The 16,466-nt window shown below is 43.2% G+C and overlaps 1 protein-coding gene across 2 annotated transcripts in view; it reads right to left on the bottom strand.

Moving 5' to 3' along the window:
* Positions 1–677: 677 nt before the first annotated feature.
* The window catches only part of mtss1 (MTSS I-BAR domain containing 1), a 240,893-nt gene continuing 225,104 nt past the window's right edge, over positions 678–16,466 (bottom strand). Inside the window, exons 11-14 of one of the 2 annotated variants that reach the window (XM_084316507.1) lie at positions 15,586–15,747; positions 10,957–11,113; positions 8,844–8,870; positions 678–6,669 (exon numbers count right to left, since the gene is read on the bottom strand). In XM_084316507.1, the coding sequence (XP_084172633.1) occupies positions 5,459–6,669; positions 8,844–8,870; positions 10,957–11,113; positions 15,586–15,747 (1,557 nt within the window). In that variant the 3' untranslated portion in view covers positions 678–5,458. The remainder of the gene's footprint in view (positions 6,670–8,843; positions 8,871–10,956; positions 11,114–15,585; positions 15,748–16,466) is intronic. The other variant, XM_084316508.1, reaches the window with a different exon arrangement.

Raw genomic sequence — 16,466 nt, forward strand, 5'->3', positions numbered from 1 at the left:
GAGTGGCTGGTGCAAGAGACGTGCAATCCTATTTCATGAGGTCAGCTTACACATATAACCCTGGCACATGCACACTCTCTCCTGCTCCATATGTGGTCAGATTACGCTGCTAAACCCTGGCAACGTGCGCGCACAGTCACACGCGCACACACGCTTTCTGCTGAGTCACAGTGATGCTGCTGCTGCTGACTCATGGAGCTGCTAATGACTTGAGTGAGCCTGGACACAGACTGGCAGATTAGAACGAGTGTTTGGGAGGGAGGGAGAGACGGGCGAAAGAGAAAGGGACAGACGGATAGGAAAGATGGAGGGAAAGGGTGAGGACTGTTCTGTGTTAGAGAGCACATATCTAGGCCAGCTTGTCTCAATATTACAAGCACGGCAGAGCGAGTATGTGTGTGTGAGGACTATGACTAAGCGCCTTGGATAGCTGCCGAGTCAGAGCCCTTTGTTTTTTTTTACATCAGATGGATTATACCGCCTTGTAAACAAACATATCATCATGACAACAGATGCATTTCATAATGCATGCAGATCCAAACATACAGACAGAAGCACACACACACACACACACACTGATACAGAAAGAAGAGCTCAGACAGCTCACTGGCTGTGGCTCTGGGGCCCCTCTCGGGGGTCCAAGCAAAAAAGATAAGGAGATCAGGGACCACTTTCAGAACACTGTTTTTTTTTATTTTAAACCCCACATTCCTGATGATTTAAGGCATGAGATGGAATACACATAGAAAGGGGGGGGAGCATGTACCACACACACATAATGTACTCATGCATGCCACACACACACACAGTCACTGTGATTGAGAGGAACCATCAAGTACAAATAATAGAAGAAAACTGAACTAATTGACGCCTGTATGAATCGCAAACATCTATGCGCAATGTCTATTCACAGACACGTCTGTATTACATCTATACAAATATCCAGACATCCATCACAAAGGACATTGTTGAACCATTGAACATTGGCTCAGTCACCCCTTTGCTCCCGGCCAGCTCAACCTCAAGAGTGCAGACGAAAGACATTTAAATAAACATAATGAAACTATACCAGGAAGACAACGCTATATGTCTGCAAAACTAATACCTTCAACACTGTGGTTGGGTAAGAGCCAGAGATTGAAAGAGGGGGTTTAATAGTATATTTAACACACTGTGGGGGAATTACATTCAAGTGTAATCCTACTTTACACGTGTGTGTGTGTGTGTCTAAGTATTTTAGGACTACATAACCTGTGCGACCATTAGTGAAATCCGATGCACTATAGAGCAACAGGTGTGAGACGGGGGAGTCAGGTGGCACAGACGGGTGTTAATAAAGAGGGAGGGAAGCGGAAGAAAGTGCCCCAGTCCAGCTGGGTAACAGCTCCATCCCTCCTTCAAATTGAGAGAATGGAGAGATTATTGTACCTCAAGTCTCTCATCCCTCTCTCCCTTACCTCCCACCTCGTCTCTCTCTCTGTACAGTACAGATCCATTTACGAGGCTATACGGATGGGCTAGAATTATGCCGAGCAGAGCTATATACAAGCGTGCTCTGCACTATAAACTGTGTACTGTACTTTAAACCAGGACTGTGAACCACAAATGAGGTTTCTGCATTTTCTTTCAGGCCATGAACCCAAATGAGAGCTTCCAACCCGTCTCCCTCGTGATATAGTGTGCGAGCTGCGACAACACCGAGCAACACAAGCACAACGGATGCTGGTAATATACTGTGTAGGCCTACAGGTACACTTTTCTTTAAAGCGCTTTGTTTTTCAGCCCCGGGACTACAGTACCTAACTCAAATGTTTAGTCTGTCTAGTTGCTGGGTTTAGGCTCATTCAAAACACATTACCACTGTCATCACGTGGGGACCCACTAGATTTAGGCCGACCCCAACTTAAGTGTAAAAAACCATGCAAACAGTTTTTAATAAACATCTGGGGTCCCGACCTGTAGTTTCATAGCAACCGGGAACCAGTGTTTTCAGAGAAATTGTACAGATGAACACAATGTTCCCGAGAGTGGATTTATTCTGACTTTGAGTTTTCTACGATTTATGGAAACTAACAATTACTCCTCATCCCCAGTGTGTCATTAAGGCTGAGGCGGGACACACACACACACTCACTCCAGGGGACAATCTAAGCCCACAGAACCTCAGTCCCACCCTACACACCCAACCCAGGGAGTGGATGGAAGAGTGTGTGTGTGTGTGTGTGTGTGGATAAGAGAGACTTCCTTAGCTTTCAGTTGCATATTCATGCATCAGAAACACATGGTGCCATTGTGACATCTTGTTCCCTGTTGAAATTAGTTGAACTGCCAAACTACACTCACACACACAGAGTCCTCAGTCAGTGACCCCAAAAGGAGCAGCGGTTGTGGACAGACTCCACCCTTCACTGATCTAACACCCACCCAAGATCCAACACAACCTCGCTCATAAAAATGATGTACGTTCCAACACACCTGTCAGCTGACTGCTGGCACAACACCTCTAGGAGCAGTGTGTGTTAACAACAGGGCAGCATGTGTTGGTATTTCTATGAAGTGATAAGAGGATGCGTGTCGTGCCAAGCTACACTCGGTGGAGAATACAGCAGTCCTTTTCAAAGACAGCTGGCGAATCCCAGGGCTCCCTCTGGACCATCGTCCACTAGGTAGTGCACACTCTTCCTCATCTGCACACTCTTCCTCATCTGCATACTTGTCTAATTCCAGGACTACTCCATGTTGACACCGGTGCCAATAGCTGATTTAAATGTCTCTGGTCTTGATTTGGTTTTTGTATTCGACACCTGGCTGGCACTGATGTAGTCAGGGAGCTGTTTGCCTGTGCAGCAGCTCCAACATAACCTCACACCATCAGCTATTTGTGGGTGTGTGTGTGTGTAGGAGCCTGCCAATCATCTCAGAAAGTATAACAAGAGGGAGTGGTTTGTCAGAATAGATAAAGTGGAAACACATCAGTGAGGGGCCACCATAATGTGAAATGGCTTGAAGATGTAAGCTATAGGCTATAACTGGGTACAAGAGGGCATCCCTTCCATGTAGAGTGGAATATTAGTTTTTCTTTAAGAATCTACAGACGTCGTCAAGATTCTAGGATCCTTGGTTGGAGATGCCAATGTATGTTCCTGATTCACACGGACATCACAACTGTCTAGGCCTGTGATTGGTTCATCTGCAGTTATCAATAACTGTCTAAAACCACCATCCACACACACACACACACACCACTCTCACACATCAAAACCCAAAGACAGACATACACAACAAAGTACACACAAGCATACACCACGAGGGAGGGGAGGAGCAGGGCTGTGGGTACTGATAGAACAAAAGCAAAAAAAGAAAAAAATAACTGAATAAATAGCGAAGCCAGCTGCGTAGCAATCGTACAGTAAGCCACTTTGGCGCTACAGTACAACTAGAAACAATAACCAATCAATCAACATATCAATTATTATTATTATTGCTCCCATATTGGACTTTGAACAATAAAACATTTCTGCATTCTGTCCATTTCTTTCTTTCTCTTCTTCCTCCCCATCCATCCTCATTTTGACGTCTCTTTCGGTTCAGTACATAGTGAGATTTCATCCTCAAGCGTACAGACACTGAACTCGGGTCAGTTTTAATCTCTCCATCTGGTCTGGAGTTTTAAGTGTCTCACTGTTACTGACCCGAGAACAGTCAAGTATCAGTCAGTCCGTCTGGTTTCTGAAGCTTTTGTAAAAAAATAAGAGAAAAGATGCCAGTGCTTCTTTTATATATATACGGTTTGTCATCATCCACTAATCAATAAACAAAAATACAACTGAGACATATATAGATCTCTCTTCTGATTATCGCGCTAATATATACACACATGACAGTGGGCTTATTGGTTCCTATCAATCCATTATACAATCTAGCATTTGATTGATCAATCATCAAGATTGATGACGAGACTAATAAGCAAGGCATCCTTTCTTCTCTCTCATTTCTTCTCTCTCATTAACAATATAAACATTTTGATCATCTCAGAATGAAACTTTTGCAGGTAGAAACCAGTCAGTGTAAAGGCCATGATACACTAGTTAAACATTGAGGCAATGTTGATGGGTACCTGGACTATAAATGACAAACGACAGCATTTTGTCACCAGAGCATTGTTCCTCATGGCCCAGTATATTAATCACATGGAATTTGTCCAATTTGTGAATCCCAATCTATGGCTGAATATATTTAATTTATATTGACATCACAATATGAAACAATATCTATATCAACGGCTGCAATACAGACCTAGGACACTTTGTCCCTATGGTGCAGCCCAACCAATATCCCTGCTGAAGGTGAACCTGTTCCAAACTGCAGCCTCAAACAGCTGCCTCTGAATCATGGCCCTTAAATACACTGGGTTCCTCCTGTTAATAACCTATTTACACTGCAAACACACAGGGACCAACAGCAGCATCTGTAATTCTTTTCACAGTGGGCTGCTTCCATGTGTGCCATTCTGCATCCCCAAATAGAATGAAACCAAACGCTCATGTCACCAGATTGATGCTAACGTGATGTGGTGTTGAAGTGTGCTTGATGCACCTCACTAAACACCAACACAGACCAGCATCACTTGCAAGATAAAAATATGTGCTCTCCATGTTTTGTTTTTTCTCTCCCAAGTATTTAACCATTGCTCAGGTTTGCTTCCTAATCCTACATTACGAGACATATTGACCATATTCACACAGTAGCCATTTTCCCAGCGTGGGAACAGAGTGGAAAGAAACCCAAACTGAGCATGATATAAGAGCAAAATGGCCACTGCATGAATATAGTTAATAGCCTGCCTGGCATTGTGACACAACTGGATTGGTCCCATATGTTTTTTCTTGTAATTTGTGTTCTGTTTTACTGGACTTGTCTAGGATGCAAAGCAAGATTGATTGGAGAGGATCTGAGATGCTAATTGCTCCATGTCTGACCAATTAACAGGGCATGTTTAGTTGACCAGGAGGTTATAGTCAACAAGTTGACAGTGACACAGTGCTATGGGACATTCTGATTGGGTAAGATAACTGAGTCAAACAAAACTTTATCAACACTTGAAACATTAATGACAAAAAAGGCAAATATGTCCATTTCTCTTCAGCAAAAAGGGAAGAAAAGTAGATCCTCAAAACTTTAAAAACAACATATGGTTCTCAACAGTCTAAGACAAAGCTTTGGAAAATAAAATAAAACACTTTCTCCAGTTCCGAGGGCAGACTTGTGTGTTCGTTATAGCTCCAAAACACACCTTCTGCCAATTAATTTATACATCTGTGCGTGTGTACGTGGGTCTATATGAATGTGCATGTGTGTTTGTATGTGTTAGTCTATATGAATGTGCATGTGTTTGTATATGTGTGTGTGTGTTGTATATGTGTGTACACAAGTACATGTGCATGCCAGACTTCCAGTCTCATTTGTGATTGGTTGGAGGTGGCAGGAGAGGTGCGGAACGATCATTGGTCTGGGTCCTTCGAAGTGTCACTCCTCTAATCAAGCTCAACATGTCACCTGGTCCTCTTCCTCTTCCGCCGTCTCCCTGAGAGGCGCTTTCTACGGCCTCCTGGTTCAGAACCTCAGGACTTTGGACCTGGAACGGAGCCTTGGGCTGGTAGTGAGCGCTGTGCCCCAGTACAGAGCCATCAACTTGGGCAGCTGAGGCTACATGTTGGGGCTGTTGCTGCTGGAATATTTGTTGCTTTTGGTGTTGATCGAACTGTTGCTGATTGAATTGTTGTTGACTGAATTGTTGCTGCTGTTGTTGGTATTGCTGATGTTGCTGCTCTTGCTGGTACTGGGACTGCTGTTGATGAATAAATTGTTGCTGCTGCAATGGTTGCTGTGGCAACAACTGTTGCTGCTGCTGTTTAAACTGCTGATTTATTTGTTGTTGCTGAATCTGTTGGGTTTGCTGGTAATGCTGATGCTGCTGATTCAGATGCTGCATGTGTTTGGCCTGTTGGTACTGAGGGGGCGGCTGCTGCGGGTGGTGCTGTCTCTGCTGATGCAACGTGTACTGCTGCTGCTTCGTCATGTGGTGCTCAGTACCGCCCTCTCCTGGCACGGAGGGAACTGTGGGCACGGTGGGTACAGGGACTGGAATTGGCATCTGGCCTGGTATCAGTGTGTAGTAGGGAGAGGAGGAGGAGGGAGGCAGGGCACTCAGACTCTGGGTGGAGGTGCACAGTTTACTGTGACCCAGCCCTCCTCCTACTCCCGGACCTCCTCCAACAGCAGGAGGAGGCATGAACACGTTCTCCTCACTCCCACCGTTAGTCCCCCCACCTCCTCCGAAAGCTTTGAGCGGTACCTGGGGGGTGCAGATGGGAATCGGAACCCCGCCACTGATCGTACCCCTTCGATAGGCTGGTTTGGATGAAGGTTTTCGCCGAATGGTCGCCGTGTGCAACTGCATGTGACGCCCCCCGTCGGGTTCGGCCAACAGGCTCACGGTAGAGGCGGGCCGTTTGGACTGGATCAGCTTCCTGTATTGGAAGCTGAGGTCGGAGTTCCGTGGAATGGTGGATGACTTGTCAAAGTCTGATTGGCTGTTGCTGTGGTGACGATGATGATTGAGAGAGATGGAATCTTCCCCACCGTGGAGAGAAACAGTCTCGTAGTCAACTGGAGAGAGAGGGGGGGGGGGGGAGAGAGAGGAGACAGATAGGGGGGGAGGGAGAGGGGAGGGGAGAGAGAGAAAGGAGGGGGGAGAGAGATGGAGCAAGAGAGAGAAGAGACAGAGAGAAAGAGACAGAGAGAGGGGGGTAGAGAGAGGGGGGGTAAATTGGGAGAGGGAGAGAGAAAGGAGGAGAGGGAGGGACAGAGAGGGGGGAGAGAGAGATAAAGGAGGAGAGAGGGAGGGAGAGAGAGGGGGGGAGAAAGACAGATATTAACTGTTAATTCTTCCTTTTCCTCTGTGTAAAGCTACATTCAAATACAACGCAAACTAAATGTAGAGGTGTGAATGCTGAAACTGAAAGACCAACAGAAGGGGAGCTCCCGTAGCTCACCGCATATCTCGGCGCTATTTCTGCGTCGGGGAAAACCGTGCTCGTCACGGATCTGGGGGACACGAGTTCGATTCCCGGACCCGCCGTAATTTCTCAGAATGTCTTCCCCTGCTCTACATCCCATTTCAACCTGTTTCTGTCGGTCATGCTTGACCAGAAAAGCGATAAACGCTAAAAAATAAAGTAAAAAAAAAAAAAAATACCAACAGACGCCGCTTCACCTATCGAGTTGAAAATATTTAAACTTGAGTGAGAAATTCACCAAATAAAGGCATATCTTCACAATGAATATGAAATAGACTACTATGAATGCTCTGTAGCCTATAGATATCGAATAAGTTACATTTAGAAATAGTCTTATTTTTGTAAACGTCAACAACACGGCTGTTGAGAACAAACCCACTAGCATGTCTTCACGCCGGTGTTGCTAGTTAAAAAAAACTAGCGTGAGGACAACATTTCCCTCCGCGTTGTATCTGAAGGTAGTAAAGACAAAAGCTCTTTGCCCAAACATACTGCTCATCAACACTGCATTCAGACCCTTTTGTCATCTGACCCACATGCTGATTGTTGATCATGTGTTTATGATCCTCACTTGTCAGCTGGCCACCAAAACAACATCAAGGTGTGTGTGTGTGTTTCATGGAAAACGGTGTGTAGTCATCATTTGATGATAACGGTAAATACTGTAATGTAATTACCACCATGCCCACGTGCAGCATGTGTTTTCTTGGTGTACATAATTAACTTACAGATACAGAGACAAACATCCCATGATGTATGAATGACGCAAACTCTCACAACACCAAATACTTTGCGGAAGTCAACGCATAATAAAAAGTTTGATGATGACTGAAATGAACAAAACAGATGGACACACACACAAACATTTGGCTTGAAGCACCCACATTGCTCATTGTGTTTACATGCACACAGTATATTCCAGATATTAGCTCATATCCTGTTGAAGATAATAATTCTGGTAAATTCCGCCTCACTTGTATTCTAATTGACATGGTTGTGGTGGGAATCAATCGGCATTATGCCAGCTGATAAAATATTGGGTCAGGTTGAAAGTAACCAGAATGATCCTTTAACTGGAATAAGTTATTCATAAGAATCTATATTCTTGCACACATGTATTGCACACATATTGCACACATATCCCTTTGAACAAACAGAAAATAAGACCATGAAAACCTTGATAAAATCAGTCCATCCCAGGTGTCGCAATCGGGATAACAGCTCATCCAGGTAAATATACAGTAGGTAATATGATGTTCACAGGCATGCACTGCTGGGAACAGTGTCTCATAGATCAGGCAGTGTGCAACAGTGTCTCATAGATCAGGCAGTGTGCAACAGTGGCTCATAGATCAGGCAGTGTGCAACAGTGTCTCATAGATCAGGCAGTGTGCAACAGTGGCTCATAGATCAGGCAGTGTGCAACAGTGTCTCATAGATCAGGCAGTGTGCAACAGTGTCTCATAGATCAGGCAGTGTGCAACAGTGTCTCATAGATCAGGCAGTGTGCAACAGTGGCTCATAGATCAGGCAGTATGCAACAGTGGCTCATAGATCAGGCAGTGTGCAACAGTGTCTCATAGATCAGGCAGTGTGCAACAGTGTCTCATAGATCAGGCAGTGTGCAACAGTGTCTCATAGATCAGGCAGTGTGCACCAGTGTCTCATAGATCAGGCAGTGTGCAACAGTGGGGGTGTTGAGTTTAGGGGCATTGGTTTACAGACACAGAGAGAGACAAGGAGCACAGGGAGACCGAAACATACCATAGAGAGCAGATTCTTTCTTTACAGCTGCAAGAGAATAATACAGGAAGGTGCTTTAGGAAGAAGAGAACAAACTAGGATCCTCATCAATTAAAACGAGTGCAACTACAGTGGAAAGAGAATTAGAGATCTACTACACCAGCGAAAGAAAACAGTCAGAAACCAACAAATATAAATCACAGAAAAAAACTGTACAGTAGTCACAGACAAAGTACTGTACGACACTGGTGAAGGACCAGTCAAGGATGTAAGGCATACTGGTGACAGACATACTGTAGGTGGATTTATTAACCAAAGAAACACTAGTGAACAACTGAGACAACAATGTAGAAGATATGATTATGTAGGTGGAGATATTAACCATATAAACACTAGTGTACAACTGAGACAACAATGTAGAAGATATGATTCTGTAGGTGGAGATATTAACCATATAAACACTAGTGTACAACTGAGACAACAATGTAGAAGATATGATTCTGTATGTATGTGGTGTATTATATACTGTAGGACACTCGTCAGTCCAGGGTTTCTTGACTTTCTAGTCTTGGCAACAAAATGAATGGTATGGAGACGAGGCAGAATAGACAGTTGGACAAATAGACAGATAGTCAGATTAAAAAAACAGGTAGGTACTAGGTACATACAGAGACAGAAATACAAGCATATAAACAGAGATACGTGCATATAAACAGAGATACATGCAGACAAGACAGAAATACAAGCATATAAACAGAAATACATGCACATAGACAGAGATACATGCACATACAGAGATACATGCACATAGACAGAGATACATGCAGATAGACAGATAATACATCCACATACTTTCACCATCAAAAAGCTGTGACAAAACTAACCATATGGCCCGCCTCCATGTTGAAGGCAATATCAGAGTTCTTGCAAAGTGAGTTATATGTACACCTCCCCTCCCCATTTCACAGGAAATATCTGAGTTCTGAACTACGAGTGGTTCTCGCACTGCATGTATGGTATGTTAGATTAGGGATCTTTTTTTTAAAGATTATAAATATGCATGTAATAGTCACCTCAATATCATCCTAAACAATCAAAATAAATATAAGTAAAATGTTGACATTTGTTGTTTTATACAGTTAAAAACAGCCTTGGGTCAAATTTACCCCATGTGTACAAAGTGTGTACAGGACATTGAAAACACATCATTATGTTAATTTTATGTTTACTCATTTGTCCTCATTAAATTAGAATAAGCAAAAAGAATGATGTCAACCCTTTATTTAGGTATGTTAAATATTGAAAGGGGTCAAATTGACCCCAAGGATAACAGGAAGGTTAAAAGTGCATGGAGTTCCCAGCAGACACAAGAGTTTAAGCAAGAGAAGAGACATTTTCAAAATACTTATGTAAATAAACAACTCTCCAAAACATACAAGGTTTTATGTTAAATTAAAGAAGCACCTGGATCTCAATGACATTTCCTCTTCTTGATCAGATCTTTGTGATTATTATATTTAGTTTATACCTAAATAAACATGAAGTTAGCATCAATTTTGTCTGCCAAATTATTGCTAACATTGGGATATAAAATAGTGCAGTAATTTTCCCCTTCAACATGGTGACATTTTGGAGCACTATTTAGCCGCTTTCCGGGTAAGCGTGCATGAAATGGCTGCATCAACAGATTCCCTGCCATCTCTACTTTCATGTGAGACAGCAATTTTCACTCAAGGTCAACACTGTGGAAGTCTATTTAATGTCCCATGTCGTTTATATGTCGTAGATTTGTGATCAAACTATTACCATTGCTTATATTAGACAGACATTTGAAATGACGTAAATTATCTGTCCTGTTCTTGGTTTAACCCTTTATGTCTGGGGTCATATAGACGGCAGCCATTTTGCTCAGGTGGGTGGAAAGATACCCAACCTGAACATGACATAAGAGCAAAATGACCACCGTGTGAATGTGGTCAATGTCTGTAACTGTGTCTTAACTAACACACATCTGGCAGAGAGAGAGAGAAAGCGAGAGAGAATATGCTGCGAGTGTGTATACTGGCATGTGTGTTTACTGTACATGTCAATGTGCATGCACCTGCGTGTGGGTGAGCATGTGTGGTGAACTGACCATGGGAAGGGATGGTGTCTTCAGAGCAGCTGGGTGTAGTAGTCTGGGTGCTGTACCCGCTGGAGCAGTGGAGAGAGTCACGGCTGGTCCGCGGGGCGTCTGAGTTCAAGCCTCCGACTCCCAGCGTCAGAGCCAACTGCTCTCTGGCAGAGCAAGACTAGAGAGAGAGCAGGAGCGAGAGCGAGAAGAGAAGAGAAGAGAAGAGAGACAGACAGGTGAAATAATTGTATTTAATTATACCGGTAACTGCATTATCCACCTGCTCCTGGCTTATGCTGCCACCTAGAGGACAGACACATATTAAAACAGGGTGCCTATATAATTTAGATGAGTTAGAAAGCCAAGATGGATAAAAAGAAAAAGAAAAAATTAAAGAGCGACAAAAATGCTAGCCTACATGGGACAGATCACAGATTGGGGCAGAGTGTGCAGACTACATGGGACAGATCACAGATTGGGGCAGAGTGTGCAGACTACATGGGACAGGTCACAGATTGGGGCAGAGTGTGCAGACTACATGGGACAGGTCACAGATTGGGGCAGAGTGTGCAGACTACATGGGACAGGTCACAGATTGGGGCAGAGTATGCAGACTACATGGGACAGGTCACAGATTGGGGCAGAGTGTGCAGACTACATGGGACAGGTCACAGATTGGGGCAGAGTGTGCAGACTACATGGGACAGGTCACAGATTGGGGCAGAGTGTGCAGACTACATGGGACAGGTCACAGATTGGGGCAGAGTGTGCAGACTACATGGGACAGGTCACAGATTGGGGCAGAGTATGCAGACTACATGGGACAGGTCACAGATTGGGGCAGAGTGTATATTTAACTATAATACAAATAGTTTAAAATTATTTAGTTAAAAAATAGGCTAAAAATGATCAAATAGAACAGGGTATTTAACATACAACAGAGGAGTGCATCAGTAAGAAGTAATTACAACAGAGCAGTGCTCTTAAAATTACAGTGCATAGGAGGTAGTGAGATAAAATTTGCATAGAACCGACACATGAATTTGATAGGAAGTGTATAAAAGTAGGTAGGGTAAGAATAGTGCAGGTAAAGTACAATTTGTGTCAGGATATCCCTGATGTTTAATTTAAATGCCTGAGCAAAGAGATAGGTTTTAAGCTGTCTTTTGAAGATGTCTAGTGAGTTGGCTTCCCTGATGTTTTGGGGTAGTTTGTTCCATAGTTTTGGCGACATAGTTGATAAAGGCTGCATTACCGATCCTCTTGACTTTCTGGGAGCCTCTAGTAGTCCAGCAGCTGATGATCACAGTGTTCTTGCTGGCCTGTAATTTATTGGCGATGTAGCTAGGTCCCTGTCCATTTAGAGCTTTGTATGTAAGGAGAAGGACCTTGAAGTCAATTCTAAATGTTACAGGAAGCCAGTGTAGAGCAGCTAAGACTGGACTAATGTGCTCTCTCCTTTTGGTTCTAGTAAGCAGTCGGGCTGCAGAGTTTTGGATTAGCTGAAGCCTCTCTGTGGTTTTCTTAGGGAGACCTGTAAAAAGTGCATTACAGTAGTCTAACCGGCTAGATATGAATGCATGAATTAGCTTCTCAGCATCGTTTTGATTAATAAATGGTCGTACTTTTGCTATATTTCTGAGATGGAAGAACGATGTTTTGGTCACTTTGTTAACACATTGAGTGCCACACCCCTTTGACCATATATGGCCATTCCGTGCCAGCGTTGAAGTCAATGGGAGGTTGGGGAAATTTGCGAAGGCTTAAACTATATCTTAAATTATGGCTATGGGTCTAAAACACCCCTCGCTTATCAATGACTTGCTTGCAGTCAACATGTACGAAACTGATTGTTTTTTCATTGGTACATTTCCGTTTTATACCGTTTTGAATACGAGTATAGTTTTGGAGAGTTCTAGTCATTCCTGAGAAATTCCGCGATAATAGCTCTTTAGTGGAATACACAAAACACGTTGTAATTTTTCGGCTGATTTTAGAATAGTTTTCAAATAAACGCTAGATTATCGATTGTATATGTGTACTTATGCACGCTAGAGAATGACCTGGTCAGCGCTAACGTCATACACGCACACACACTGCGATGGCTGAGAAAAAAACATCTGATTAACCCAATACTGGTAAAATAGAGTCCTTACCTCACATCAGATGTTCTGCAAAAAGATTAATCCAATTCCTGATCGCGATTCCAAATATTGATCGCGTTTATTGATCCAACGTTATAGTCCGAAACACATAATTGACGCTGCTCTGAGGGTCCTCAGTCAATCTGGTAACACGATACTGCTTGCCAGAGATGGGAAAACCCCGGACCGGACTTTTTTTCTGATGGTAAATGGTAAATGGCTGCTTTTTTATATAGCGCTTTTATCCAAAGCGCTTTACAATTTGTTCCTCCCATTTTACCCATTCACTCACACATTCACTCACACATTCACACACCGACGGCGGAGGCAACCATGCAAGGTGCCAACCTGCTCATCGGGAGCAATTAGGGGTTAAGTGTCTTGCTCAAGGACACATCGACACGCTGCCCGGGAGGAGCGGGAATCGAACCGGGAACCTCCGGATTGCCAGACGACTGCTCTACCTCCCGAGCCACTGTCGCCCCCCCTGATGCACATGGCCACCCAACCCAATCCAATCCAATGATGTGCATTACCATCCGGGAGACAATAGGCAGCGGTATTTGCCCTTTTCGAGCTCAGACCCATTCACAATGATATTGTCAGGCTGGATGGATGAAAAATGAATGGATATCGCTAATAAAAGAAATAACGATTAAAAGATGAGAAAACTCGTCATTGGCACTCAACGCATGGCGAGTTAGCACGACTAATCTCGTCGTTGGCACTCAAAGTGTTAATATGAGAATTGAAGTTCAGTTCTGAATCTATGATAACCCCGAGACTTGTGACCTCAGATTTGATCCAAGGGGTTAGTCCTCCCAGGTTCTTTATTAACGTTTCTTTTTTTGTTTTGGGGCAGATAATTAGAATTTCAGTTTTGTTCTCGTTTAGTTTCAGGAAGTTCTTACTCATCCATTTATTTATTGCCAATAAGCAGTCTGTGATGGAGTTAATAGCTGTATCATTTGGTTCAGCAGATATGTACAGTTGTGTATCATCCGCATAGGTATGGAAATCTACATTATGTTCTCTGATGATATCACCCAGCAGTAACATGTAAAGGGAGAAGAGTAAAGGACCTAAGCAACTCCCTTGTGCAACTCCATAGTTGTTGTCATATATCTCAGAGATGTGGCCTCCTAGTTTAACATAGAATGTCCTCCCTCTGATGTATGTTTTAAACCAGCTTAGCACATACAGTAGTCTGAGAAACCGATAAGGTTTTCAAGACGATTGATTAGAATATCGTGATCGATTGTATCGAATGCTGGACTGAGATCTAGCAGGATAAGGATGGAGACCTTATTCTCGTCAGAGTTTAGTCTGAGGTCACTGATTATTTTGGTGAGGGCAGTTTCAGTGCTATGATATTTTCTGAATCCCGATTGAAATTCTTCTAAGATGTTTTCTTCAAGAAAGGAATTAATTTGACCTGAAACTATCTTTTCAAGTACTTTACTAATGAATGGTAGGTTAGATATTGGTCGATAGTTTGCCAGTACATTACTATCCAAGTTAGTTTTTTTTAGTAATGGCTTTACAACTGCTGTTTTAAAGGCATCTGGGAAAATACCAGTTCTAAGGTAAGTGTTGATGATATCTAGCACAGGGCTTGAGACACTATTAAACACCCGTTTGAAGAAAGCTGTAGGTATAGGATCAATGTCTGAGGTGGAGGAGTTACATTCTGAGACAGTTTTGCAGAGTTCATCTAATGTGATGCATGTGAATCTTCTCGTGGTTACATTGCGTGGTTTGCCGTAATCAGCTTTATTTCCATCATGAGTAATGCTGGCCCTGATCATGGTTATTTTGTTGTTAAAGAATAGTGCAAGTTCTTCACACTTAACCGTTGATGACTGAGGAGGTGTAGGGGCAGTGTTGAGTAGTAGATAGTGGAAAAAGGGATTCTGGAGTTTCCAGCGTTTTCTCTAATGATTTTAGAGAAGTAGTCTTTCCTTGCTAAGCGGACGGTTTTATTATAGGCAGTTAAAGGGGACATAACATGTCTTGCTATTCCTTTCACTATTTGGGCAACTTTACACAATTCCTGAGTCTATGAAACACATCTGAAAATCTTATTTTTTAAATTTTATTCATTGTTTTGTATTTCTAATCAAGTACTCTAAAGCAGCATTTTTCCACTTCAAGATTTCAAGCTGTTTTAGGCTAGGCTCCGCCCATAAGCGCTTTGAGTGAAAGTCACCCCCAGTCTGCACTGGCATACAGAGAGAGATATAGAGAGATTGATACTAATTAATTTAGCCGCGGGGGGGCATAATCCCACGGGACAATGCATTAGTAACTTGTTTCAAATGACAATATATACCCCTGTGAATATTATTGCACGGATCGGCATACGGGCGCGCACGTGCGCAATGATATTTTGACAGTGATATGCGAGTGGAGAAGCTCCTGCCCCGCACGGAATGTAGAGCTATTTGACATAAAAAGAAGAAAAAAAAACATACCACTTACAGCATCTTTAATATAAGTGCATTACCTTCCCCGATGCGGACATTGCCCGGGCCCTCTCGGCATGGTGTGTGTATGCATTGTGTTGAGGGGGGGGCATGCAGGAGGAAGAGGACATTCCATTCTCCGCTCCCCCGCTCCCCCCGGGGCCGGACCAGTTGGCCAGCTGACCGGTGGAACCGCTCAAATCCTAAACAAATAAACACACCAATAATCGATCAGTTCAAATGCATGTATCGATCACAAAGAACTCTTAACACTAGTGGTGCAGTCGAGGCTATAAGCAGGTATATAGACCATACAGTAAGCTGTACCCACTTGATTTGATTTTTTCTTTTACAAATTGAACTACAATTAAATGTGTTAAATGTTAAATCTCAGTAAGTAAAGGGGCGCCCCAGTGGCGAACCACATAGCGCGCTCAGCCGCGACACGGCCGACACGGGTTCGACTCCCGAACCAGTCGTTATTTGCCGAATGTCTTCCCCCCACTCTGTCTCCCATTCCTCATCCGTCTCTCCCTACTGGACTGCCCAGTAGAAATAAAGCGATAAAACGCCAAAAAAATAAATCTTAGAAAAAAAATCTCAGTAAGTAATAACTGAATGTATGCAATTAAAACCTCAGATCACATTATTCATTCAGAGCATTATGCTTATAAATAAATGTTGATCAATACAGGTACAATTCCAATTTTACAGATCAATTCATATATTCATACATATATATTTATACACTCGTAGATCTTTTTTCGCCCCACACTCCTGATGTAAATACACAGTGGGTGCAGGGTCCACAGTATGCCCTCCTCTAATGTAAATACACAGTGGGTGCAGGGTCCACAGTATGCCCTCCTCTAATGTAAATACACAGTGGGTGCAGGGTCCACAGTATGCCCTCTTCTAATGT

This window comes from Notolepis coatsorum, assembly GCF_963971535.1.
Source record: "Notolepis coatsorum genome assembly, chromosome: 6".
Classification (NCBI taxonomy): Eukaryota; Metazoa; Chordata; class Actinopteri; order Aulopiformes; family Paralepididae; genus Notolepis; species Notolepis coatsorum.